Source organism: Gavia stellata, chromosome 1 (genome assembly GCF_030936135.1).
Source record: "Gavia stellata isolate bGavSte3 chromosome 1, bGavSte3.hap2, whole genome shotgun sequence".
Classification (NCBI taxonomy): Eukaryota; Metazoa; Chordata; class Aves; order Gaviiformes; family Gaviidae; genus Gavia; species Gavia stellata.
In genome coordinates this window covers 129813425-129839967 of record NC_082594.1, presented here as the reverse complement: position 1 = coordinate 129839967, position 26543 = coordinate 129813425, and the positions used below count along the sequence as shown (strand labels likewise).

The 26543-nt window shown below is 41.8% G+C and overlaps 1 protein-coding gene across 2 annotated transcripts in view; it reads left to right on the top strand.

The window, feature by feature from the left end:
* GSK3B (glycogen synthase kinase 3 beta) overlaps positions 1-26543 on the top strand; it is a 148538-nt gene that overhangs the window by 107714 nt on the left and 14281 nt on the right. The window contains exons 7-9 of one of the 2 annotated variants that reach the window (XM_059816718.1): positions 2333-2430; positions 13951-14046; positions 24426-24464. In XM_059816718.1, coding sequence (XP_059672701.1) covers positions 2333-2430; positions 13951-14046; positions 24426-24464 — 233 coding nt within the window. The remainder of the gene's footprint in view (positions 1-2332; positions 2431-13950; positions 14047-24425; positions 24465-26543) is intronic. The other variant, XM_059816725.1, reaches the window with a different exon arrangement.

Sequence of the window (26543 nt, the reverse complement as noted above, 5' to 3'; positions counted from 1 at the left end):
CTGTCAAATACTTTTGCTCCCCATGAGCTGTTTGTTTTTCAGTGCAAAACAAGGATTGAAATTGTAAATAATGATTATAGCTTTGGGGTACCGCTTGTTTTGCATATTCAGTATAGAGGACTCAGCTTTTTCAAAACCCTTTAAGGTGCCTTTAACTGGGCTTTTAAGTTACAGTACTCTGACTGCTTAGTACGTCTAATTTGTTTCTTCAATACGTCTGAAGAAATCTAAGCTATCTGTTGAACTGCTGTGTCATTTTCTATAAACCCAGTATGCATGGGATGACCTAAAAAGTGATTCTTTGCATCACTTGTTTGTTGGTACATGTTGGTCCAACAGCAGCAGCTATTAGAGAGAGACGTCATATAGCAGTTGGATGCAATTAAATGTTATTTACGTGATGCCTTCTTCATTTGTTGTCCAAAAGAGATTTTAGCACCTTGGTGGCCATATCATTTTTATTAAATATGACTAGAAAATCAAAAAGCATAATCTGATTTGTTTGCTTCTTGAAATTCAAAAGTCAAACTTCGGATTATTTCTGGTTGCTGTTTGTATTCTAAGTAGTTACTTTTTAGGATAAACCCTGATGCAATGTTTGTACTAAGGCATTATGTAAAAATGCATCTATTTGACTTAGAGGTGAATGATTTTGAAAGCTGCAGTAATGAGCAGTGCTTTTCGTCTACTGTATGTTACAATTGAACCGTATCTTTCTTGAGAGGAGGGGGAAGTATTTTTGCATAGCCCTGCTCTCTTTCATTTAGAAATGGGGCAAGGAAAAGTCATATTTGTTAGTAATCTTGAATTCCTGAATGGTTTTTTCTTAATTATTTTTTTGTACCAGTCTCTAGTGGTTGTGACAAAGTGATAATAGACTGTTTAGAGAACTGTCAGAGACGTTTTCCTTACACAGACCTTTAGCCATAACTGACAATCTTGGGTGTATCCTGCTTCCCAATGACGTAATTCAAATACACGAGGAGAATAAGGATCTCTGTCGTAGCGTGTGTTATCTCAGCTTGGAAGAGGCCTCAGGAGGTAAATTCTCTGGGTTTTGAGTCATGGTGATGCTACCGTTTCTTCTCAGGGGAAGGTTAGATCATAAAAGTAGGTGAGAATTCAAAGAAAGATGGCTGGAAGGGGACTGTTCTTGTTCTTTTCCCTTTTGGGTCATTACAGTATCATAGGCTTTACAAAACTTGCATTACCGATTGCTTGTTTGAGGTTAGATTTTAGTGTAAGGTTTCAGATATGCATTGAACAAATGATGGCTTTCCCAGAAAACCTTACAGTCAATCTATTTTTTTAGAGAAACAGTTGTCTCTGCATCTAGGTGCGATACTTTTAGTGTGTTGAGCAGCTTAAACTTCAATATTTGGTGTGCAGTTACAGCAAATTCTCACAACCATCTGCTACGCAGTGTTTACTGCATTTCCTTTAAGTTTTTTGTTCAGATTAACTGTGTTTCAAAAATAAAATGCTATATTCTGTAGTACACTTAGATACATTCTTAAGTTGCTGTTGTAGTATTGAATTGTCTTATTTATATGTAAGAAGATATATCTGTAATAGATCATGAAAATTTTCTTTGTGTAGAGGAGTAGCTGCTAGTGACTACTTGTGGCTTTTGGTATATGTATGGAAATTAGTTGATGGCTTCTTCGATGGGTGCTGTTGACCTGGTCTATGACTTGCAGTTCTGTTGTCCAGCCAAGTTTGCAAATGGAATTGGGATAAAGATTAGGTCTTGATGTGACTGAGTTAGAGGGGCTGTCTCCCAGATCCCTTAATCATCATGTACTGCAGAATACAAGTAATACTTGCAGTACTGGTTCATCTGCTAGTGTATATAAGCTTTCAATATATGCATGAAAAGTTGAGTCTATTCAACATTCAGAAACAGTAAAAACATCAGTTGTTGTGGTGGATGATACCTATGCATAGTTCACGATAAGTGTGATCCAAAAACAACCCAGGGTTTTGGGAAATTCTGAATTTTCAGATGGCAAATGTTCTCAGGTCTTTCCCCTGCATGTGTAAGTTTTAATGTCAATATATTATGGTGTTTAACATTATTTTCCAGTTCTCATTGTCTCATGGTTTGACTTCCAAGGCTGTCTGCCCACCATTGCTTTACATCAGGTGTCTGTGTTTTCTAGATTAACATTTAGAAGAGGAATGTTTTTTAGTTTTAGCTGTGTTATATACAGTATTAAACATGGCAAAGAAGAAAGTAAGTAGCTTAAAACTGTCAGTTTGTATATAAATGGCCTAATATGTACCTTCTACTGATACCTTTCCCTGTCCTCCACTTCTTTCCCCTTTTTAGATGTGTGGTCAGCAGGCTGTGTATTGGCTGAACTGTTACTAGGACAACCAATCTTTCCAGGTGACAGTGGTGTGGATCAGCTGGTGGAAATAATCAAGGTATGGAATTCAAAGTGGTTTTTTGACTGCATTATTCCTTGGGAATCAGCATGAAAACGTGCACTCTTACAACTTTGTCAACATATATATTCTGTCACCATCGTACAGGATGTTGCATGTAAACCGCATTTGAAAACACTTAGCACGCTTCTTTCAGAACTTTATGATCTTTATGCCCCTCTTGCAGTAATCCATAACGATATATCATCTTTTAATTATATAGGGTTTTTCCCCTCTTAAAGGATTGCACTTTCAGTGTGCTTGGAAATAGTGCTTACGTACTGAGCCAATATTTATTAATGTGTGATTCTCATTCTTGAAGAATCTGGCTCTTTTTCCTTTGTTGCCTGCAATTAGTACTTGGCTTTGAAAACAGTGTTATTAAATTTCCTTGTGCCAGATTCTTCACATATGTAGCCGCCTTCTATTCCTTCCTTCCTTTCAGCTCTTTGAGGTGAACGGTTAGAAAGGGCACTCCTTTTTGCAGATGGAGAATGAGGAAATGTAGGGCAAAGATACCTTCTACCTGAAGAGTCTTGTTTTTTCAAGTGAAAAAGACCTGATGTTTCAGAATACATAACATTGATATATCACTTATGTTCAAACACAAGTTGATTGATTTCATTTGGTAAGCTGTGAATATTCTGTGATTCTCAAATTAGAGGCATGGAAGAATAATTCATAGCTTAAAAGATTTGTGTCTGACTTCCCAGCACCCTAGCCTCCCCCGCCTCCTTCAACTTCTGCAATGAAGGAAGCAAGATTTCTAGAGAGAGCAGTATATTTTTCCTCTCAATCTATACTATGCTTTTAATAAGAGGGGAATATTACAGAGGATAAGATGTATGCACACGCTGTTTGGCTTTATTGATTTCATCACCACGAGGGGACTGTATTAAGAGAATTTCCTCCTTGGTTCTGCCACTTAACTGCTACCTTGATACATGTGTGTTTGTGTGGCATGCATGTGAAAACCCCCTCAAAACCAAAATGTGTGGTTGAAAGAGTAGAACTTCCTATTTGCATCTGTGTTACTCACTAGAAGAGCTGCTGGTGTCTTTGTCCCTGTCCTACAGAGTGTATGACACCAACCCACACCAAGTTGTCACTCTCCTGCGTGGAGGACATGGGCTGATGAGGCTCAGTGTTTCTGTAGCCTGCTTTATGGTCTCATGGGGTGTGCTCTGCCCTTTCTAGGCTCTTGCCATGTCTCCACCAGCTTTTGACCATGTAAACCTCGCTTCTATTACAGTGGGTTTCTGTCTGTCCTGCTGGAAATCCTCCAGTCATCTCCTTTCCTCTGGAGGCTCCCTGTCTTGCACTTACTTTTCCTATGACTTCCGTGGTTTCTTATTACTGCCTATCTGCTCAGTGTATGTCAAGCTCAGCATGTCCAAGTTGGGTCAGTTTACGTAAGAACCACCGATGGGAAAACTAGAGTTGCTGTCAGGGCTGATGATGGTACAAGTTTTCTCCTTTTGAGCAGTGTCTTGGAGCGGTGCACTGCTTTCTGCTACGTTGCTTTTGTGAGGTGTGAAGTGGTCCCTGTGACCACTTCAGATGGCCAGAGTTCCTCAGGAGTTTGTGCAGTAAACTGTGGCGTTTGCCTTCAGACGTTTTCAAAAAGTCCTGTTTTGTTTCTTGATTAATAACTGCAATCCTGAGAGACTACATCTAATGAGTTTTTGTAAATACAACTGTTTATAACCCGGTGACAGTCCTGTAAGTCCTTTTGTAGCTCAGTTAGAAATCTGAGAGTAGAGGGGCCTTACCAGCAAAACCATAGTGCTCTGCCTTACCATTGCTTTGATTTTCACGATGTGGAAGTAAAATAATCAGGAAATAGATGCATTTTCATTATTGACACGCTTGCCAAGCAGAGATTGTGATTTGGTTCAACGTTTGCTAGAAGCTGTTACCATCAGTTGAACGTTTTCAGTTCTGCAGTATTGGAAGTAAACATCTGTGAATTAATAATTTTATAGCACGTATGTGCTCCGATTGTGATGATTCTGCTTTGTTTACACTTGAGTTAAGTTGTATTGAAGCAGAGGAGTACTTTAATAAAATTGCTGATAGCCTGTGTCCCATCTGTGGTTTCTTTTAAAGGCTACTACTGTGAGTGGTGTGATTAACTTTTATTGACCAATTCATAGCTGAATACATAGTACTGGCAAACTAATGTTATTTCTCATGATAGCTGAAGGAGTATCCAGGGTAAAGGCTTAACTTCAGTAAATTATAGCTTGAGATGATGATTTTCACTTCCGCAGAAACAAATTTCTGAATCATTTCTTTACATGTAGAAAGGAGGATACTGAATGATCGTCCACACACCTGTGTTGCATTGGGGTTTTCTCATCTTCTGTTAGATATGTAGCCCCCTACGCATAGAAATGAGGTGAAACAACTTAAATGTAGGGATAACTCAATTTCATAGTAAGCCTGGTCTCTTCAGTTAAAAGGTTACAGTACTGAGACAGTATGTTTTAGGAAAGTCTGAGAGAACAAATGCTGTAAATCTTACACTAGTAGTCATATGAAAGGATGTTCACTGAATCGTTAGGGAAGCGTGATGGAAAATGCGAGTCCGAATGGGTGGGTACCATGAATATTTTTCTGCCCATATATTTTTTTACTGAGGCAGCATATATTCTCAAGGCAACACTGGAAGAGAAAATGAGTGCAAACTACCGAAGCCAACTGTTTTTCAATGCCCTTGTCACCAAATCTTGTGTTGTGAAATTCTGTAGCAACTATTCAGAAAAGCCCTGGTAGAAAGCTGAGGTGAGAATACAGAGAGAGTTACAATTGCGAGTACTGCATTCAAAATCAACAGCTATGAGACATTGTCTAGAAAAGTGCAAGAACTGGGCAGATACCGACCCGCAGATATTTCCTGTGCTGGGAGTAGAGGGAGAACAGCACAATTACCTCAAATTTCAAGTCATTTTTCCTCACTTCTTGAGAAGGTAGAAAAAGAAAGTGAGGTCCTCAATTTTCCATTCTGCCAGCTGTTGGCAGGGATCTGTCCCATCTACTCTGTATCCCTTAAAAGTGACCAATAATCAAATTGAGCAGATCTGGTTTTGAAATCTGCAAAAAAGTCACGAAACATTCTCCTCTTCTCCACTCCCAGCATGATGCTTAAATTCAACTTAGATTTGAAAGTTTAGCATAAAAATGCAACCTGTGTTCATTGAGCAAGCTTGGGTTCTGCAGCCGCAATACAGTTGAAGACATGCAACTCTGCAGCATAAAAATTGCCAGAAACGTTAAGTCTGGGGCTCAACATGTAAAATGTTAGTTTGTATAAGAATTCATTTAGAATATGTTTCATTTAAAAAAAAAAAAAAAATTTTTACAGATGATGTCCACCACTTCCATTTGCTGCCACAGAATACTACTATTTAAAACTTCCATTGTAACACAGACTTATTTAAATGCTAACTGGCTGTAGGAGAAGCAGAGCTGTGGGATCTGCCAGTTGTAGAACGCCGATGAACTTTGTAGAAGGTTGCAGGTTGGGACCTGCTTTTCAGACTAGCTTCCTTGGAACTATGTCTGAGTATGTCTGAAACTTAGGGGCAGAGAAAATGGAGTATTTTAAACTCCCAAAAAAGGCTATAGTAAAAAAAATATTTATCCACACATTTGGAAATGCATCTGACTTTCATCCCTTAAATTTACTTGATTCCACTGCAAGAGAGGTCAGCTTAGAAACTTTTCTGCTGGTTCCTATCAATTCAGGATGACTGAGAGTCACAGTCACTCTTGTGCATTTTTTGAGCCAAGATAAATTGTTCAGTTGTCTCTTCAGTTGCTTACTCAGCTTTGATTATTCAGAGTTCATTTCACAACAGAGCAATTGGATGCTACACCTGGGTATGAAGCTTTTCCATTAGGCTGGAGAATGACTTCACAATGCCATCACATTAAACCAGTCCTCCTTTCTCATGCAGTTCTTGATGACATCCCCTCGGTAGCTGTGTTCATGAAGATAGGATTTCTGTGGTATGTCAGTCCGGCACGGCTTGTCCTTCCTGCAGGCTGCATGCCCGACATCCTCAGTTCCTCGCTGCATCAGAAGCATTTTTGGCTTTTGTCAGGTTTGGATTCACTTTCAGCAGGCTTCACGTAGTTTCATTTCAAGCAGTCTTGCAAGATCTTCTCCAGCCAGTTGCACTTGGAGTTTCTCCAGGCCTGTTGCATATTTGCAAACTGCTCCAAAAACCTCTGCCCCTCTAGAACCACAGCATCATGTTTGTGTGAATCAAAAAACAGTCCCTTTCTTATTAGCTGCTTTTTCTCTAGTTTCTATTTCTTTCAAGACAGTCTTTCCAGATGTTCTCAATCTGGCTGGGAGAGAGAGATCTTTGACGACTTACCCCTGACAAAATGATATTCGATATGGGGAAATACTGTCTTGGAGCTCGAGCTGAAGAAATAATTTAACCCAAGTACATTCTTCTTGAATACTTATACCATTACAGGAGAGAGATCATGTGCTGTGCTTTTTCCAGAGTTTGATCTTGAATGGTGACTCTTCCTCCTTATTTTTAGCTCTTGCTAGCTATTCCAAATGTTAGGTTATCCTGTTGCTGGGAGTATCTCAAGTGGGTAACCTGATATAATCATTAAAATTCATGTCCCTACGGGCTTTCGAGTGACATCTCGTTCAGAAATGCGCTCAGTTTGTGAAGCAGGCGCAGTGGCAGTGTGGGTTTCATCAGTGGTCACGTAAAGAAATGATGCATGAGCAAACGCCATGCCTCAGAGGAGTCGTACAGTTCTGTCCCCGATGGAAGGGTGAAACACTCCTCCTTCCAGCAGCCCGGGAGGGTGGCAGTTGCTGCTTCCCGATGTAAAATCCACTGTGCAAGTGGGATACCGCTGAATACAGCTTAAAAGAAGAAGCTTTCAGACCACGACAGGGATTTTTTTGAGATACCATCAGGGCAGACCCCTCCGTAAATCCGTGTGCGCACGGCTTGCAGTCCTGTTTGTGGGACTGCCGTGCCCCCTGCGAAAGCTTGGGAGGTCGGGGATCCCTGCCTCCCCCCCCGTAGTGCTCCGAAACCATCAAGGGAAAACTGGCTGGGATATCCCCCCGCAACCTAAACCATCTCCAACTACAGTTCCTGCAGACAGTGGTTACTCCTTATTCCCCTGTGCAAAAATAAAATCCTGGAAGCGTAATGGTTTTGTTTCTAACATAATCATTATCTTCTGAAAGGTTCTGTTTAGTACCTTCCTACTCCCCTCAAAAATGGAAAGAAAAAAAATCGTCTCTGTCAGAAGAATGAAGCAGCAATAATTGTCTGAGCAGCCCTGGGACACGGGGAGGACAGCATCTGCTGGTCTGCCTTGCGTTGTCTTTGCCAGAAATATTTTCTCCGTATGCTGCAATCTAGAGTATGAGATGCATAAACTAACTTGTGAAAACTATAGGAAAGGATTATGGGGTTTTGTTTGTTTGGGGGTTGGCTTTTTTGTTTGTTTTGGGTTTTTTAATTCCCGCTGGACTGTGTGATTATTCCTTGCACCAAAACTGGCATTTCATAGTTATTTAGGAGAAATAATAAAATCTTCCCATAGTTCTCTGGGTTAGGAATGAGGCAAGGGGAAAAAATGTATTCAAAGACAAGCTCAATAGTATCAGGAATCCTATCCATGTGTAACTTTTTGGTCTCTGACAGTTTTACTGAGCCGAATGCTAAGTATAGACTCAATTATAATATATGGCTCATGCTCAAATGTCAAGGTACTATTTTGGGCTCAGTTTTTGAAATAAAATAAATTCAGTCGCAGTAGTTAATGGGGAGAGAGGAGCTGTCTCTTCCGGGAGAGTAAGCAGTAGGAGAGAGTGTTTCATTGTATTGGATGTTGTCCTGTGCTGAGGACCTGCCTGCATCTGACACGGGCTTTCACGTGGGTCCCCTCTCCTCGCCCCTAAGGGAGGTCTCATGACACTTTTCCCCAGTGTCCCTCCACATCACAACTTGGCTGTTCCTGTGCCTGCATGTAATTCATCACTTCCAGTGCTTGCAGGCAGTATAAAAAAGTTGATGAGCAATTACATTCATGTCAGCAGTGACAAGGGGTTTCTTCCTATTCCCGATGTCTAGCTGCTCTTGTGTTTGTGAATAGAAGAAATCTCTATATTTGGTTGGCTTTCATTTTGTTTGACAAGAGCGTGTTTTTGAAAGGCAGTCTATATAAAATGGGTAAGTTTTTTTTTAATTTTCTACCACAGACCTCTTAAAGTATTATTTCAAAGCTGACCCATGTTTACTGCTTGAGCTGTCAGCACAGTGAATTTTTTTTAACTAAGTGTTTGGGACACCTCTCACAACTTTCTGAAGAGGTGCAGACATGTTTGCAGAAGTATTAAGTATGCCATCTGGTAAGTCATACACACCAGACTTCCTGAAGCATGTTTCCTGGTAAACTTGCATGGTTTTCCCAGGGAAGGCACTCTACCGCTGTAACTATGGCTTTCTAGGGGCTTCTAATTTAAATAACCACCTTCTACCCCTTTAGTTCACTGATCACCAGCCAGAGCTTCTGAACCCTGATATTTACGTTTCAGCAAAGGTTTAGCAGTAACAATGGTTGTCGGAGCCTTTATTCCACTGGGGTTTGTTGAGACCCTTGCAGTTTCCTCTTCTTCTGGTGTTGCAACAGTGGGGGTTTGGTCACAAATAACTCCGTGCAGTTTTGCACCGTGAAGCCAGGTGTGGACAGGAGCTGTCTTCAGTATTGGGGTGTAACTAAGGTTTCCTTTGGAGACGTTCTTCCATCTTTTTCCCCTATGAAAATTCGCTTGCAAGAACATAAAGTGAAGATCTTTCATGCTATTTGTAGTCAAATGTAGGGCACATTCCAGGTTCAGAAATCTCCTCCTCATGTTTGTTAAGGATGATATTATTGGGAGCCTATAGCTTTTCTTTAATTGCTTGAGATATATACCATTACCCTACCTTCACGAACCTTGTTCTGGAATAAAGATTATTTGGGGAGCTTCATCTATTACAGATTAATGTCAAGGAAAAACTTTCCAGAAAACACTTGTGAAACTTGTTGCATTCAGTTTTTTTCCTAAGAGAATCAGAGCAGTATCTGTCGTCTTAGTGATTGGATTCTTCAGTTAATCTTAGTAGATAATCATAGAATCATAGAATGGTTTGGGTTGGAAGGGACCTTAAAGATCATCTAGTTCCAACCCCCCTGCCATGGGCAGGGACACCTTCCACTAGACCGGGTTGCTCAAAGCCCCGTCCAACCTGGCCTTGAAGGTTTCTTTTTATTTTTGTTTAAGAGATGATGATGACAATCAGAAATGAAGAGCAAAACTAGTTGACCTGTTGTCTGCACTTGGAGGAAGATTTCTTGTCATTTCACATAGACCCCCTTCATTCATTCAAAAGTTTAGTCTTCATTCCAGATGTAGTTGTCTGATGGAATCAACTTTATGTATTATTCAAGTACCTACTTTGTTTTGATTCTCACTTTAAAAAAAAAAAAGTGCCCAATTAAAAAAAAAAAAATCAACTTTTTCCTTTGCAGTATCACCTTTCATAAGACTGTCCCCAAGAAGTAGACTAGTATACACTAATCTGCATAGACCTGAATAATTCAGTATTGGACCCTGTATTTCTTAAAAGTTCTCTGTCCGTGCTAGATGAGGGGAGATCTTATCAGTGTGTAGAAGTATCTGAAGAGAGGGTGCAAAGAAGAGGGAGCCAGGCTCTTCCCTGTGGTGTCCTGTGGCAAGACAAGAGGTGATGGGCATGAATCCAAAATACGTGAAATTCAGTCTGAACGCAAGAAAACGGATTTTTCCTGTGAGGGTGGTCAAACACTGGAACGTGTTGTCCAGAGAGGTTGTGGAGTCTCCATCCTTGAGACATTCAGAAGCCATTTGGACGTGGTCTTGGGCAGCTGGCTCTCGCCGGCGCTGCTTGTGCAGGGGGGTTGGACGAGATGCCCTCCAGAGGTCCCTTCCAACCTCAGCCATTCTGTGAAACCTCTCTCCAAGGAACATCTGCTCCATAGTATTTTCAGAGTTGGTATAGCAAGAGCAGCTGTTTGATGGAGTAATTCTGCCAAAAAATGTGCAAAGTAATATATGCTGCTGCTTTGCCTTTCAAACGGAAAGAGCAGTCACATACGTGACATTTTTTAAAAGAAGAGGTTTGCCCAATTTCTGCAATAGCTTAAATGATTGCTGTTGCTCACCAAGGTTACTTGAATGTAATCCTGATATACTGGAAACTCAGTGTAAATCAGTGAGGTACAATTTAAAAATCACGTAACAAACGGTGTTGGGGCATTGGGGCGGCGGGGAGAGGAGTTGTCCATTAATTGCTACAGGACCTCTTCCAGATGTGTCAAGTACCAGTACAATTTTATAGCTTATCACTTTATTCATCCCCCATTTGAATTTGACACAGTCTTTAAAGCTTCCATTCTTCTTCCTGTCTACTTTCCTTTCCTCTTTTTTTGGCCTTAATCTGCCTTCAGTACAAATTGAAAGCCCAATCTGGCTTTACAATCCAGAGAGAACAAAGTAAATACACTGAGTGGCTAATATAAGTCACTTTTCCTTTTGTACAATTATTTTGTGTGTCACAGGCTGCTATGTAACTGAAAGGTCAGGCGATCCTTTCTTTTAGCTGGTGGGATCCCCCCTTCGGTACCTTCTTTTCTAAGCGTTCATGAGACCTTAAGTGCTGTTTGCTTAAATGCCTGTGCTTGAGCTTAGGAGTTGCTCCCTCTCATCATCTGGAGTTACAGCTGTGTTTTTAGTGAAATGTATGGGTAGACATTGTCCATGGGTCCATTGTCCATGAAATTGCCCTTGCCTGTCTAATCTGAATTCTCTCCGATGCTACAGGCAGTCTTTAAATAAAGATACTTGCACTGGAGGCTCCTGTTCTGAGCAGCCTTGGGAACTGAGCCAGCTTCCTGAATTTTGGCTGGATAAAAAAATCTAGTCTTCGCCTCTTCTAAGGAAGGCAATGAAAGGAATTTTTTGGGGGGGAGAAGGGGAAAGCAGGTAAACGTATTATGAAACAAGTCCTGTTTATACTAGGGAGGCCTGAAAACTTAGCCTTTAGAAATGGTGGGACAGCAATACAAGTTATCCATGATTTTTCAGGAAGTTAATTTAACTAATCCAAAAACTTCCAAAGTTTTAAAAGTGACTTTTATCCTGAATTAGGATGAAAATAATATTTGCTGGTGTGAAATCCCCTCGCCTTTTAGAACTGGAAAGCTTTGAGTGCAGCGGTCATGCTGGCAGCTGGGTGGCCAGTGCTTTGGGGGAGCCAGACAAAAAACCGGCAGGGAAAGGGCGCGTTTTCTTGTCAGCTCTTTTTTTTCCTTTGAAAGTTGAGCAAAATGCATGGAATCCTGCAAACACCCTCTTTTCTACCACCTGAGCAAAGCCAGCGTTTTCAGACACGCACAGAAAAACCTTCTGTCAGCTCTGAAGGTAACCTTTGGCTTTTAGAGTAGGTGGGATTTAACTCCTGGTTAGCGATGGGAAGGCAGGAGTTACGGGAGTTGTTTTTTACAACTTGTCACTTCTAGCTGTTATCCAAGAAGCAACTGTCTGAACAGGTTGGGGGGTTTATTTCCACTGCTGTTTATTAAGATTGTTTTGTGGGGAGGTATTTTAGTTTGTGCCGTACAGCTCATATTTTAAAGAATAAAGAGATACCAAGCTCCTTCCGTAATACCTGATGATATATATGATGATGTATACCTTCTCTGTTGCACGAATTAATTAAACAGTGATACTTGCTCTTCTTTACCTGACTCCTTGAGAGTGCATTTGTGTCGTTTCCCCTCTTCAAACAGAATGAAAATGCTCACAGATACCAGACCATGTAACCAAATATTTCTTTATCAAGCAGTAAGGCAGAGTGCTAACGTCATGTTTTAGATTGTTTGTTTCCTGACGGTGACAGTGCAGTCTCATGAGGTGAGCTGATAACATTATGCTAATCTGTACGGAGAGAGATTTGTCACGGGGCGAGAGTAGCGTGGCTACAGGGTTCCTATAGGAAGATGAACCGCAGCTTAGCATAGAGGAGCGACTCCTCTGCCTTCTGCCCGCTCCAGGTCTCTCTGCAGAACAAAACGATACCCAGCAACCGGGTGCAAACAGAAAACAACGGGATTCTTTGAACCTGCTTTGCAGTTTTTGTATTTGGGTAGAAGGCGATGGCTCTTAGGCTTAGTGCTAACTGAACAGAAAGCACTAATGCCGTATTGTCCGGTTTATCCCCTGAAGGGATTTCTGGAATCCTTTCAAAATCTATCCACCCCTACAAAGAGATGTGCAATTGTATGTTATTTCTCGTACAACTACTAATTTACATGTATAAATGACATTGTGCAGGTTCTGGGAATGAGAAATAGAAATTTGTAAAAGTAAACCAGGGAGTGGTACGCATTTTAGATGCTTCCAGGTTAGGTTTAAACTAAGTTTATGTTCCATGTGGAAATACTGGGGTGGGGAACCACTGCCACCACCAAAATCCCCACGCTTTGGCGGGAGGCGGGAAGGGAAACCTGGCTGGCTCCCCTCAGCAGTAACTGGCTGAGCTTTTAAGCTCGTCAGAGGGCTGCTGTTGGTGACTTGTAAAATGCAGTCTGTGCTAGTGGTCTGATCCTTAATCAGCCGTAGGCAGTGAGCTGCAATCCCCGAATGTGTTCGGCAGTACTGCTTTATAACAGTCTAATTAGAGCGAACTCTCTTCCCCATTGAAATACCACTAAGTTTGAGAAAGATGCTTGAATTTTGTGAAAAACTGTAGAAGAGAATTAAATTTTTGACACTAGGCTGGGAGCATGAACTGAATTGCCAGCCAGAGACTACTGAAGTTGAAGCAAGGGCCACAAAGATGATTAAGGGACTGGAGCATCTGTCATATGAGGAGAGGTTGCGGGAGCTGGAACTGTTCAGCCTGGAGCAGAGAAGGCTCGGGGGGAAGTCTCATCAATGTGTATAAATACCTGGTGGGAGGGAATGAAGAAGAAACAGCCAGGCACTTCTCACTGGTGCCCACTGGCTGGACAAGAGGCAGCGGCACAAAGTAAAACACAGGAAAATTAATTTGAATGCAAGAAAACACTTTTTTTTTCTTACTGTGAGGGTGGTCAAAGACTGGAGCAGGTTGCCCAGACAGGCTGTGAAGTCTCCTTCTGTGGAGACGCTAAAAGCCTAGCTGGACACGGTCTTCAGCGACCTGTTCCAGTTGACACTGCTTGAGCAGGGGGCTTGGATCAGAAGCTCCCGGGAGAGGGAGGTCCCTTCCAACTTCAGTGGTTCTGCAGAAGTTTTCTTGTTTTGTTCTCAACACTGTATTAACTTACTAGTTACACAGATTGAATTCAGTTAAGTTGTCTCAGTATGTGATAGGTTACACTGTGCTCTTCAGTACCATGTGAATATGAAGCATATCTAAACAATTTGCCTGTTGTTTTATTTTTCTCTCTCCTTTCTAGGTTCTGGGCACGCCTACAAGGGAGCAAATTAGAGAAATGAATCCAAACTATACTGAATTCAAATTCCCTCAGATTAAGGCACATCCATGGACTAAGGTGAGTCTGTATGAACTGAATAATAAAGACATGTGGGCTGGAAGTAGAAATGCAAAGAGTTCAGTTTGTTCAGTGGCTTGGTGGCTTTCAGTCTAAACTGGGTGCCTTTAAGCTGGGGACCTGGTTACTTTTGATGTAGATAAGGAGTAGAAGGTATTGAAGCAGTGCACTGTAATATTTATTGGTCTGGGGTTTTTTTGAGGTTGCCTACAGGTGTTTGGGGGTTTTTTTAACAATGGTACGTGCGTTTATAGCAGATTGCAATATATCTAAATCCTGTCATGCTATAAATTGATGTGCACAAAAGTCACTTACAAATGAGGACATGTTCCAGTGATTCCTGTGACACGTTGGTAATGTTATTACATAATGTGACGAGGGCTGACAGTCACTTTCTTAACTGGTGTTCACATAGATATTGTTACCTTTGTACTCCTATAGGTGTGCTGTTGAGGGGGGTTGTTTTTTCTTGGAGTTACTTCTTAAGACTGTTCTTGTTACCTAGCTTTCACAAGGAGACGCTATTGCAGCACATACAGACAAAGGATCAAAGAGGAAGCTGTTAACATTAAAACAAATACATTGCCACACAATTAAGCTGTCTTCCACAGGTGGAGGAATGACGGATATTTGATTTGGGACAGGGTAACAATTATTTAAATAGCCTCTTGGGTGCGGAATAAGTTAAATATTGAGTCTTAAGCAGCTGAAGCCTGGGTAGTTAATGTTTCCTTTTTGCTGCTTGAGAAATGGCTGACATAGTAGCAGTATATTATATCTTAACGGCTCAGGTTTCCTTCTGCTAAGAAAGTAGTGTGCATGCGTGGAAGGGTCACATTCCTAGCTGAGCACATGCCAGGTCAGACTCTTTAGGGCCAAATGCTCTGTGGTGGTAGAAACTCGGTATAAACTAGCTGGATCTCATTGAGGGTCTTTGCGGTAGCAGGCTGTGTACCCACTAGGTACATGCCAGGCTAGGTACTGCAAGTCACTATTTTTGTGATACATTCTCCAACGAGTTATGCATCACCTAAAGTCTCCCCTTCCCCAGTAATCCCCAGTTTGCATTTCCATATCCAAATTTATTTCTGTGGGTTGGCTAAGTAATTTATAATAGTATGAGAGGTCAGTAAATCCATCAAGGCTTTTTAATACCTTATGTTAACGGGGGAAAAAAATCAGGGCAAATGAAATCCCTGGGAGTTGGTCTTTTCAGTTTCAAATTGCATCATGGGGGAGGTTGCAAGAATAAATCCAAGAGCCTTGTAGCATTGAATACTAGGGTTGCATCTGAATTCCTGCAGGGAAGGTGTTTGGATTAGGAGGGGTTAAATTACTATGCAATGGACTAGGAGTGCAGAGATGTAGTGTAGGACACAGAGCGAGCATCTAAGCTATCTACGCAACTAATCTTCTGCCTGATCAGTCTTAATCATCTGTATGCACCTGACAGTCTGTTAGACCGCAACAGAGATCTTTTGGCAAATGGAAGCTTCAAAAAGAACCTGAGACTTCCTTCTATTTATATGAATGTTTTTTGGTCATTCTAAAGGACCGCAAGTGAAATTAAGTCGATTATAAAGCGTTGAGAGGAGCTTGCCAGAAGATCAAATCTGCATTCTTCATGGGACACAATTAGTTTTGGAGAGCTGTGCTTGCAACATAACTTCTCATTCTTGAGTCATTCTGCACACAACTCTTCCTGACATCGGCTGGGTGTAGGATAGCATGTAAACCAGTCTATTACGATTGGGTTAGGTGATACTTCATTTATGAGATTTGTACTTTTCTTATTATACAAATGCTAAATTAACAAAATAGATTATCCAGCATGGTGTTGGTAATGATGATCATCCTCTCAATGTATTACTTCTAAAGATCCTTTCCTTTCAACGTTTTGAGCATGTTGAGCCCTGAAAGATTTAAGCGGTAGTATTATGTAGAATTCGTCTTCCTTACCCAGCTGTATTGGTGTAACACTGATGGCATGGCAGTGGGCATGTGTGTCCTCTTGGAGCTTCTGTATCTTAGAATTGAAAAGCGTGGGAGAAAAAGCACTTCTGAACTCTGGCTGTCTAATGAGCAGAAAAGGAATGACTGAAGAAGTGAAGTGCAAATGTGTTTTTGTTCTAACGATGTATGTAACTAGAGTGCTACAGATAGTTGCCAGTAGGACTTGAAACTTAAAGTTCAGCCTCAAAAGCACAAAGCTTTGCCATCTAAGCTAAAGAATTACTGCAGATTACAGTGCTTAGAAGGTTGTTATTTTTGTGAACTAGTTATGACCAGAGGACTCAGGAGACTGAAGTTAAGGGGGTTTTTGTGTGGAAGAACTTCCAGGCAGCTAGTTTTCAGGATCTTTGAGAGAGAATTACTGAGAATATAGCCACTCCCTGCTATAAGCTCTTTGACATGAGGGCATTCTCCTTGTTGCTTCATGTTGTTTAATACAACATGGGTATTTTTCAAAGTTGAGGGTTTTGTAGGTCCTACTTGGAGTTAATGTCATGCAGTGGAGATGCCCAGTGAAGGTGCATGTTCAGCTACCGTCTAGATGTTTAACCTATTCTATGCAGTCTGGAACTGGTTGCATCCAGGCCAATAATCTAAACAAAAGTAAAGTCCATGGTTCGCTCTTGTTTTCACAGAACTTTCTTGGTCTGCAAAAGTGTGTGCAGATGGCAATTAAGAATTTTCTTTGGAAGCTGTAGTACCTATGGGTTGCATTTGAAATTCTGTGGTGCAGACTTCAGTCGAAGGTACCTGGTTCTAGTCTGCTCTCCAGGTATTTCTGGCAGGCACTGATACGTTATTTTCCTACTCAGTATATCACTGTGGTGGTGTAATCTGCTACACTTTCTGTTACCTACTAGGTGAAGAAGAACGGTGGCTGGTGCTGTTGCAGAATGAAATAGGTTCTGGGTTGGTTTTGGTTTTTTTTAAAGAAACTGGAGAAATTGTTTGAGGCTGAATAAGGATGAGTCCATGAAGGAATATTGTTTCTCGGATTCATTCAGTTTCAGGCTGAAATTGGAATTTTGAGCACAAGTTTTACGGAAACTTGAAGTCTACCTTCATATATGTATCTTAGACTTTTCAGTGGAAATGGATTGGTATCATCCAAATACAGTATTGATACTCAATGTGATGTAGCAGTATGAAGAAAGAGATCTCAAATTAACAAGGGTCTGTCTTCATAGATTAGGAGAGAAGTCAAGCTAACACTCTAAAAAATATTTTTCTGTGCTGCAGCAATAACGAAAGTTTATAGTGCAAACTCTTCTCAGACTGGTTTTTCAATCTGTTGACAATTTGAGATTGAAATACTTTTGTAACTTAAGAGCTGGAATCTCTTGTTATAAAATGTACAGAGGCCTCTCTTCTCTCCGATACAGTTCTGTGTTGCCCAAGCACGTGCGTGTTTTTATACCAGTTACGTGCATGATGCAAATGATGATGGGAGTTCAGTGTGTCCCTGGCTAGCAAAAGAAAAGAGAATCTGAACTTGCCAGGAATCTTTCGAACAGTTCTTCCGAAACAGGACTTCTCTCTTCTTCCCCTCTGGCACCCCAGCCCCAAAAGGAGGAATCTGGGACACTTTGGTTCTTTTGGGGGGGGTCGTCTTCAGAATACCAGAGTGTTTAATTTAGTAATGTAGCTGTTCTTTCCATCCAGACCTCCCTTTGTTTTCATTTAGTATAGAATATTTTGTATTTATGGAGGCGCATTCTACTGCTTGTCTGCCTTGGTCCGCAAGTAAGTAGCATTAATTTTAGAAGAGGAGAAGCAAGGTTTTGCAGGGGTGGGAATATCTTTTGACTGACTAGAGTCAGAAAAAATGGGTAGGCTTTTAGACACACAGTCGTGTCTTCAGGTTTATCTTGGATTGGAAAACCTGTCCATTTTTTCCAACTGTATCACCTCATTCTGGAGGCTTTGTTGCTGTTTACTAGGTCAGAACCTTCTTTCTCTGTCTTTCGGGCACCTCAATGCCCTGAGCCTTCTTTCTTCTTGGAAGTGCAGTCTGATCTCTGCTACTGATCTTTACACTTCTTTCTCTTCTTCTGACTGAGCTTGCTCTATACTTTATAACTGTGTGACTGGAAAGCCAAGAAGAAAATCTGAGATCGAGTGCAAGATTGTACATCACAGGGCTGTTGAAGTTCAGCTTTAGCGATTAGCTTTCTCTGAAGCTTTTGGCCCCTTTGGAGGGGAGCAGGGACAGTGGGGCGGCTGATGAAAGGTCTAAACACGTGCTTGATAAGCTTGTGTTAAATAGGTGCTGCTTACCATGGCCTCATTACAGCTGGCCTTTATCCTAGCATTACTCAGATGCTACCTTCAGATCTCAAATCCTTTGGGTTATGAAAAACAAAGGCAGTGCTGTGATTATTTCCAGAAATATGAAGAATGTCCATCTGTGATGGCCCACCTTTCCCCTTGCATCCAGCTAGTAAAGGATCTCATTTGAGAAAGGTTGTAGTAAATGTGATATAATTATGTAGTTTAGGCCTTTTCTGCATGGGGGAGATGACTCACTTGAATTTTTTTCCCCTACCAAGGATTCTTCCACATGTTTACCGGTAATGGCATTATAATGAACTGATTTATCTACTGAGCTGAAGGCATGGCTGTGGTTCATAATGGCAGAACAAGACAACAGGTTGTGTCAGCAAAGGCTGTTTTCTTTAGTCAAATCATAACCTCTGCCTTGTCTCCGTTGTATAGACGTGGAAGCAGTTTCCACTGCAGGCAGCTCTTTAAAATGGACAGTGCATCTCTTCAGCATGCTGTAGTTTTAGTGGCCTTTGTTTCTGCTGTTCTGAAGATACTTGCACTTTTTAAATACACAGTCGGTGAGATAGGTTTGAGTGTACTCAAAAGGATGGCTTCATTCACCATCCCCAAATCTATAGCTAGCTGGTGTCCGAATCATAATTTCCAAGTCAGCGTTGAGATTGAAAAAGACAGGAGTCATTTGTTTAACAGTGGAAGAGAGCGAGAGAAAAACTGTCATGTCTAGATTGGTTTTGAGCATCTCTGCCCTTCTGCAGTGCACTCTTGTGGATGAATACACGAGGACTTCTCTCTGCAGCACTTTGCCATCATAGGAAAGTTGCAGCAGGTTAGGGCAGGGTCCCTCCCAACTTCCTAAGTGCTTCCTTTTTTTTTTTTCTTATTTATACTATTCAGAGCGCTCTTCTGTCTGTGTCATCAAGCCAAATTATTACAGCAGAGCAAAACAGTGCCTAAGATGAAACTTCAGGCTCTAGCTCATCCCTTCTGGCACTTTTCCAAAGCAATTGGCCGCTCCTGGCTGCAGCTGAAGTTGTTCAGAACCGCATTTGGTTGTATTACAGAGTAGCTTTGGATATTGACTTTAGGATCCATATTTCTGCCTATATTATGAAATAATTTCTGCTAATACTATAAAATACTTGGCAAATAGTCTGGTCTGAGTGTCCTCTGTGTGTGTGTGTGTATATTCCTTGTGTACGTTTTACCAAACTAATCACTTTGATGAATTTTTCTGTGCTTGTAGCAGGCAGTCCTGTTGTCTTCCCCACACTCTGGGACTGGGACATAAAGAGTCTGGTCTCTCTCATGAGCATATTTTTCCACCCTCCAGAATCAGTTTCATGTCTTCATCCTGTCCTACTCCCGCTCTCCTGTTTCTTGTCTGGTTTTTAAGCAGATTGTTTTGCTTGTAATGCTTCCAAAGTGACTGCTCATACTGTAGATTCGAGGAAGAATACCAAACAGTAAAATGGATAAATACATAGCTTGTTTTGTCACTTCTAATTATAACTGATGACAAACGAAAGCAAAAATTCCTTTGTCAGAAGTCTTGTAAGTAGACTTGCATTTGAATTAAAGCTGAAAATGCAAACTCTTCTTTCTGAGGCTGGGGTCTGCTCTTTTGTAGAGCTCCAAAGGTACCATAGAGATGAGATGTTTGGGTGCAGTTTCATAATTGGCATAAGTTCGTCATGGAGTGGGGTCGGTTCTCCACCTCCCACCTGCATATTCCTGATGCCTCCCTTCTGCGTTACTGTTTGTATAGTAGCAAAAACCTCTTGAATAACATGAATGTTCAGGATTTGCATCACCTTTCCTACCTGCCTGACCATTCAGCCCTGACTGCAAGTGTTGCGACAAGGGAACAGGGCAGACCTGTGTGGCCAGAAGGGCAGAACTGTCTCTTCCAGTGTGTACTGGAGGTGATTTGTGCCTGTTGTGAAACTGTGCCCTGACCTCTTTCTGAAGAGTACAGTTCTGTTTTTCACTTGGTGTGTAACAACTTTTTCAAGCAAAGAGTGAAAACAGCTCTGCTGGAGACTAACTTAAAAGGAAAAAAAAAAAAAAAACAAACCAAATTTTTCTGGCAAGTTCATGTTTCCCAGCTCCTTTTGTAGGACCAATGATTTTTTTGACCGTGTAAATCTCTTATCTCCATCTAAAGCATGAGAAAAGAAGCCAGGTTTGTTGGGCGGTAAATTACCCTGCCTCTGCCCAATTTGTATGCAGTAAAGAAAGCACTGCTTAACAATAAACGAGCGAGCACTAATGTAACATGAAGACATGATTTGCATTGGTGCAACTATGGAAATCAAATGCTAAGTTTAACATGTCTTCTGCAATCTACCTTCTGTTTAGCCATCTCATTGCAACACATCTGTCTAGGCTGTTCATAGCGGCTGTCCCATCAAGGCTGAGAGCGATACCAGAGGTAGATTTTTGGGGGTTCTCTCTGAGAAGAAGGGGAGCTGTTTTGTTCTGGTTAGCTTTGTTGCTTTCCTTTAGAGCTTGATAGAAGCAGAGCACATGCACTGGGTAATAAACGCGAGCTCGTTCTGTCCCTGCCCGGGTCCTCAATGGAAGGAGCCCAGTAACAAGTGTGTGGTCTCAACAAGAAGTAGCTTTGGAGACAGGTTCCTGGTCCTGTTCCCAGTTCTGTGTTGGCTCATTTGTAAGCCACTTAACCCTTCTGTCTTTATTTCATTTTCCTGTCTGTGGAAGTGCCACCTGACAGGGATTTTTGACTAATAAGGCGTTTGCTATTTCTGAGCTGCTTTTTAGAAAAAATGTAGGGGGATTTCATCAGAGAAGGAAGTTGAAGGGCTTATTTTAAAATAACTTCCAACACCAGTGCCTCTTTGGTGGACTTTTTAACCTTCATTTGTTTCACATGAGTTGTAGGCACTTCAAAATAACCAAATGGCGTATTTCAGAAATCGCGTTCTGAAATCTTCAGCCCCGTGGAAGAAGACTGGCCCCAAGGCCAGAGCTTCAGCCGCAGCTTTGGGTTTCCTTGTGTTAGGTGGAGCTCAGTGCAAACACTGCTCTCCCGCATGTGTCTCTTCCCTCTCCTTTTGTGTTTATGAATGTGTCGTGTTTATCATAAGGCTTATTGTGTTAAACTTGCCTGACCGAAATACCGCTTCATGTCGTAAAGTGGTGGTAATCGTATTGTGCGATGGCATTTTTAAAAAGTTGATTTGAGGGTCGTGTCCCACATCTGATGACTTTGCTTATAAACAGTATGAGCTTTTGGTTGAAGGGAGGAGCTTTTTCTCTTACCTAATGTTCATGTGCCATCAAAAATGTGCTTACAAAACTGAAAGGAGATGTGCACAGACTGTCAGCCTGAATCGGTGGTGTGGGTGGTTCTTGGCAGAGCGTATGAGTCGCTGAAGCTGGTGAGGAATTTTTTAACCGTGGTGTCACAAACTTGATGCGTTAGCAACAGATGTCATTTTCATAAGCCTCTGCTCTCTTAGGGAGCACAGCATGTGAGCGGTATTCTCAATCTGCATGCAAAACGCACAGTGGTTGATGGCATGAAGTCATGTCTTTTAATACACGCTGGCTAGAAGAGCACCTTGGTGTAACATTGCGAAGCTTTGGCTTTGGGGCTTAATTAGACCAAGATGACAGAGCTCCGTGTCGTGCATGGAAAGTCTGTTTGAAGAATGTCAATGAACTGAAAGTCAGAGCAACCATTCTGTTAAAACAATACTTAGCTCTTGCCCCGCGTGGTTTTATTTGAGAGCTGAATGCTGATGGGAGTGAAGTGAAACAGGAGAACCCTGTGCTTTCCATCCTTTTTCTTTTGTCTTTCCATGCATGCAACAAAAAAATAAAATTCAGAAGGGGCGTGAAGTCCCCTAGACTGGTGGGAACTATTTCAAATTAGTAAGATAAAATGTGACTGCTCTGCTACTGCACAAAGACTTCGTCTAAATAGAAGTCACTTGGGGATGAGAGCCGCATAGTGCGCCAGGGGCGTTTAAGCCTGGCAATTGTGTTTGAAATGTTGAGGATGGCGGTAGTTCCAGAAGAATGAAGGAGAAATAACATAAAAAAAAAATTCCCATCGATAGCAGCGTAACTTAGAAAGGTGAGAGGAGTGTGTCTGGCCTTGCTGTCTAGCTGCTACGGTCTGTCAGCATTTGAGCATCACCAGCACGCCTGAACAAAGAAAGAACTTGCACTGGTCCCTCAGCTTTTTGGTGAGGTATAGATTTATTGGGATCTGGAGGGGAGGGGAGGGGAACAAAAACACCAGAAGCGGTGCTTTTGGATGAGTCAGCATTTCCATTTGACATGATCATTCAGAGATTTTTGTAACTCATCCAAAAAAAAAACCCCAACCAAACAAAAAGCCAGCGACCTGGGTCTCAGCCTGAAATTCATTTGCTTTGCAGAAACAAGAGGTTTTGAGTTATGCAAGTGCAAATTTTCCTTGAAGAATATTGTATGTAAAGCCTTTTTTTTTTTTTTTGCATTTGTTTATCTCCAAAACAGGTTCATTTTTTAAAATGAAAACTTGAGCCTTCGGTCCCTCCTGTGGACAAATAGCCTTACACAAGGTCTTGTTTCATTTTAGAAAAATGAATTGCTGCGCCGGTGGGGTAGTATTTGATTGCTTTAAAAGTTCCTGTCAGTGTTTTATTTTTGTTTTTTGTTTGTGGACTTGCTGTGCCTTTTGCCCGGCCATATTTAGTCTGCATACTAAATGTTAGTCCGCCCAAACACTTTACTTTGTGCACTTAGCTTTTTTCCTTTTTTTCCTTTCTCCTTTTTTCTTTCTTTAATTTTTTTTTCTTTTGCTTTCACCCAGATGTATTTTAGACCGAGACAGACTTTGCTCCGATGGGCCGGATTTTAGTCCGTGCACTAAATTTTAGTCCGCAGACTAAAAATAATCCGCGGATTATTTACTAAATTGATTCCCTCACTGAGAACTACAGAGACCTTAAACTCCCGCTGAGCCGTACGCGCGAGGGCCTTCGTGGCTCACAAGTCCCACTGTCTGTCTGTCCTCCCACTCCTTCCCACCACGGAGTGCCGGCCCGGCATTGCCTTGGCGTCGGCGCCCCGTGGCATGGAAGTGCTGGCGGACCCATTGCTGCGGGCGGCAGCCGCTCGTGTAGTTCTCGGTGGGCGAATTGGGCAGCTTTCCCGGTGGAACTGTGTTGAATGGGAAGAGCTAAAAGATGGCAGGGGGGTTTGCTTTTAGTTCTTAGGGCGTTATTCAAAAGGGAGGTGGGAGGGGACAAATTGAAGGGAAAAAAATTTCTTAAGTAACGGGTGCGACGGGTATGAGGGGGAATAAACCCACAATAGAGAGAAATTCAGTCCATACCCGCATTCCTGAGGTGGTACGTCCAGTTCCTGAAGAATCCTAAAGAGATAACGCCAGCAAACAAAATCCAGTGGCGGGGGAAGTCAATCCAAAATGGAGAATAATCCGCGGCGGCCTGAGGCACTCGTAGCTCACGCAAATTAAAAGCATCCAAATTCAAAGTACAGATCTCGGATTTTTACTTTCTCTTCAGCACAAATTATAAATTGCTAGGGGTTTGGGTTTTTTTGGGGGGGAAAAAAAAAATCCAAAACCCAAAACAACCCAAAAGTTTACATTGTGTCTCTGGGACAGATTTGCAAGTGGGGATGCACCTTTGGGGACGAACTAATCTGGCCCCATTGTCTGTGGACGTTTACATCCAGGACCAAGGACTGAAAATTCTTTATGATGGGAATTTCAATTACCCTTTTAGTTCAAGTTAGAGTTTTGATTTCAATTTTTTTTATTTTTTTAGTAAATGCACTGGCATCGGAACATAAATTTAATATAGAAATGTTTCTATACTATGCCTCACCATTGCACAATCGATTTTTTTGGCATACACTGTGGTGAAGTTGGACTTGCTGCTATGGAGACTGATGTTTAAAGTTTCTAATTGTATAAACATTTTCTATGTCCCCCACACCATGGATTTCTTATAATATTGGCTATATTTTTCCTTGCTGGACTATTCTCTTTTGGATTGACTCCCCCTGTTTGGATTATTTCACTGCATTATCATCTTTAGGACTCGTCAGGAACAGGACATTTCACCTCAGGAGTACGGGTATGTACTTAAACATTTTTTCAAATTACTAGGCCTAGCCTTGAAAAAAAGGAGAGAAATGCTAGAAGTGGAATATTTGAGTTCAAACCGCAGCCTTGAGGCAGCAGCCAGGCGAATGTTGTAACACAAGGTGATAGAGATGAGGTGGGCACAGACCTGTAACTCACGCCGTCTGTTAGTCACCACTTGTTGCAGGAGGAGGCCGGGTGAGGCCTTCTAATTTATTTTGTATTTTTTCCCTCCCTGGTTTGAAGCAGTTAGGGCAGACTTTGGGAACTGCCGACCCGAAGGGACTAATTTCTCATCCAAAGGCAGGCTGAGCAGTTCTCAACAGGGTGTAGGAAACAGATGTCAGGGTTTCACCGACTTGAAAATGAGGAGTGTAAGAGTGGACAAACTCCTTCTAGACTTACTCCTTTTACAGAGGGCAGATTTGCAACTGTCTGCCTACTAATTTGCTCACGATAAGGGCTTGTCGTCTTTGCCTCAAGAAAAAAAAAAAAGATTTTTTTTCTTTTTAAAAATCTTTACAGTAGCTGATATGTGAGCTGTCCTGAGGGAAAAACACAGCTTAAGAGTGATGTACTTCAATTTCAAGCTGTGGTAAATCAAGCCTGTTAAAACATCAGTGAGAAGGTGGATGAGGGAGACCTCAGTACTTTTACATCACGTTAAATACCAAGCAACTTCACTTCTGTGGGTTTACCTCAAGACATACTCAATTGTGCTACTTACCATGGGGTTAAAAAAAAAAAAAAAATAGAGGGTGGGGTTTTTTTGAATTGGAGACAGTCCTAGATTTTGTTCTGGTCAGGCCGTGACTTGGGAGTGATACTTGCATCCACTTTGCACTGTGGTCAGCAATCCCGGCTCTGCAGGCAATGGGGCTTGGCACTGAACTTGGAGCTTCTGCCCCTCCGTGTAACCGTATATTCACGGCACGGTGGTCAGCAGAATTCTCTGCTGGCAGCGTTAAGCTAAAGCCTTTCCTTTTGTCATTATAGGCCTCCTGCGAAAGCTTTTTTCGGTTTGTTTTGCAGTAACCTGCTAGTGGAAATAAATTCTGCTCTTTCGGTACCTGGCGCTCTGACTCCCCGAGTCAGGATTCCCTGCCACGCAAGTTAGTACAGCGCGCACTGCAGCAAACCCCCGTGCTCCTGAGCCAGCTGGGCACCAAGGGGAAAAAATTTCAGTCCCCAGAGAACTTTGCATTTGTGTTTGATTCTCATTAACGAGAGCAATATGTCTTTGGTTTAAAACCTACTTAAGGAGTGCCTGTGCAAGTGCCTCATCTGTGATTAGCTAGCTTGTCATGCACTGACTTTTTCTTTTTTCTCCCTTCTCCTTGGTGCTGTGTGGCTTGGGTTCGCCTGCAGTGGTGCAAAAGCATTTTGGATTAGGTCAATTTTTACCAAAAATGCTGGCATCAGAACTTAACACTCACACCCACCCCACTCCCTTTTCCCCAGCCTGCGTATCACGCGCAACGTAGCGAGAAACAAGTGCTTGAGGAGGCCATCCAGGTCACGTACATGATTAACTCATATTTTGCTTTTGACGTAATGAGAAAGGAGAATGGGGGGGGTGTGATTAACGGAGGGTAGAACCGTTCTTAGAGGTTTAAAACAAAGCTGCAGTGAAGAACGCCTTTTTGTAATCACTCAAGGTAAAAATCTTTTAGAGTAAAATAGTCGGTTCTCTTGACGCAACTTTCAGCTGTCCTTAAAAATACCAAATGTGCAGGAATTATCCCAATAAACTTCTGGGAATGACTTGCCAGAATAAGGTCACAGAAGGAGTAACTTGCAAATTAGAGCTAGACGTTTCCTGCACCCCACCCGTGCTTTCCTTGTTGTTCTCCAAAGTTGAACAGCAGCCTCCATAGCAACAATCTGACCTGCCTGCCTGCAAAAGTCCGTGTTAGTACGACTTCATTCACTAGCCAAAAAAAACCCAACCCAAAACCGTAGTGGGGCCTTATTCAATTTTTACATTTGGTGAATCCTGCTCATTTGAACCCTCCTCTCCACCTTCACTCCACCCCATATGCATGGCTGGTAGCACCTGTGTGTGTTTGTC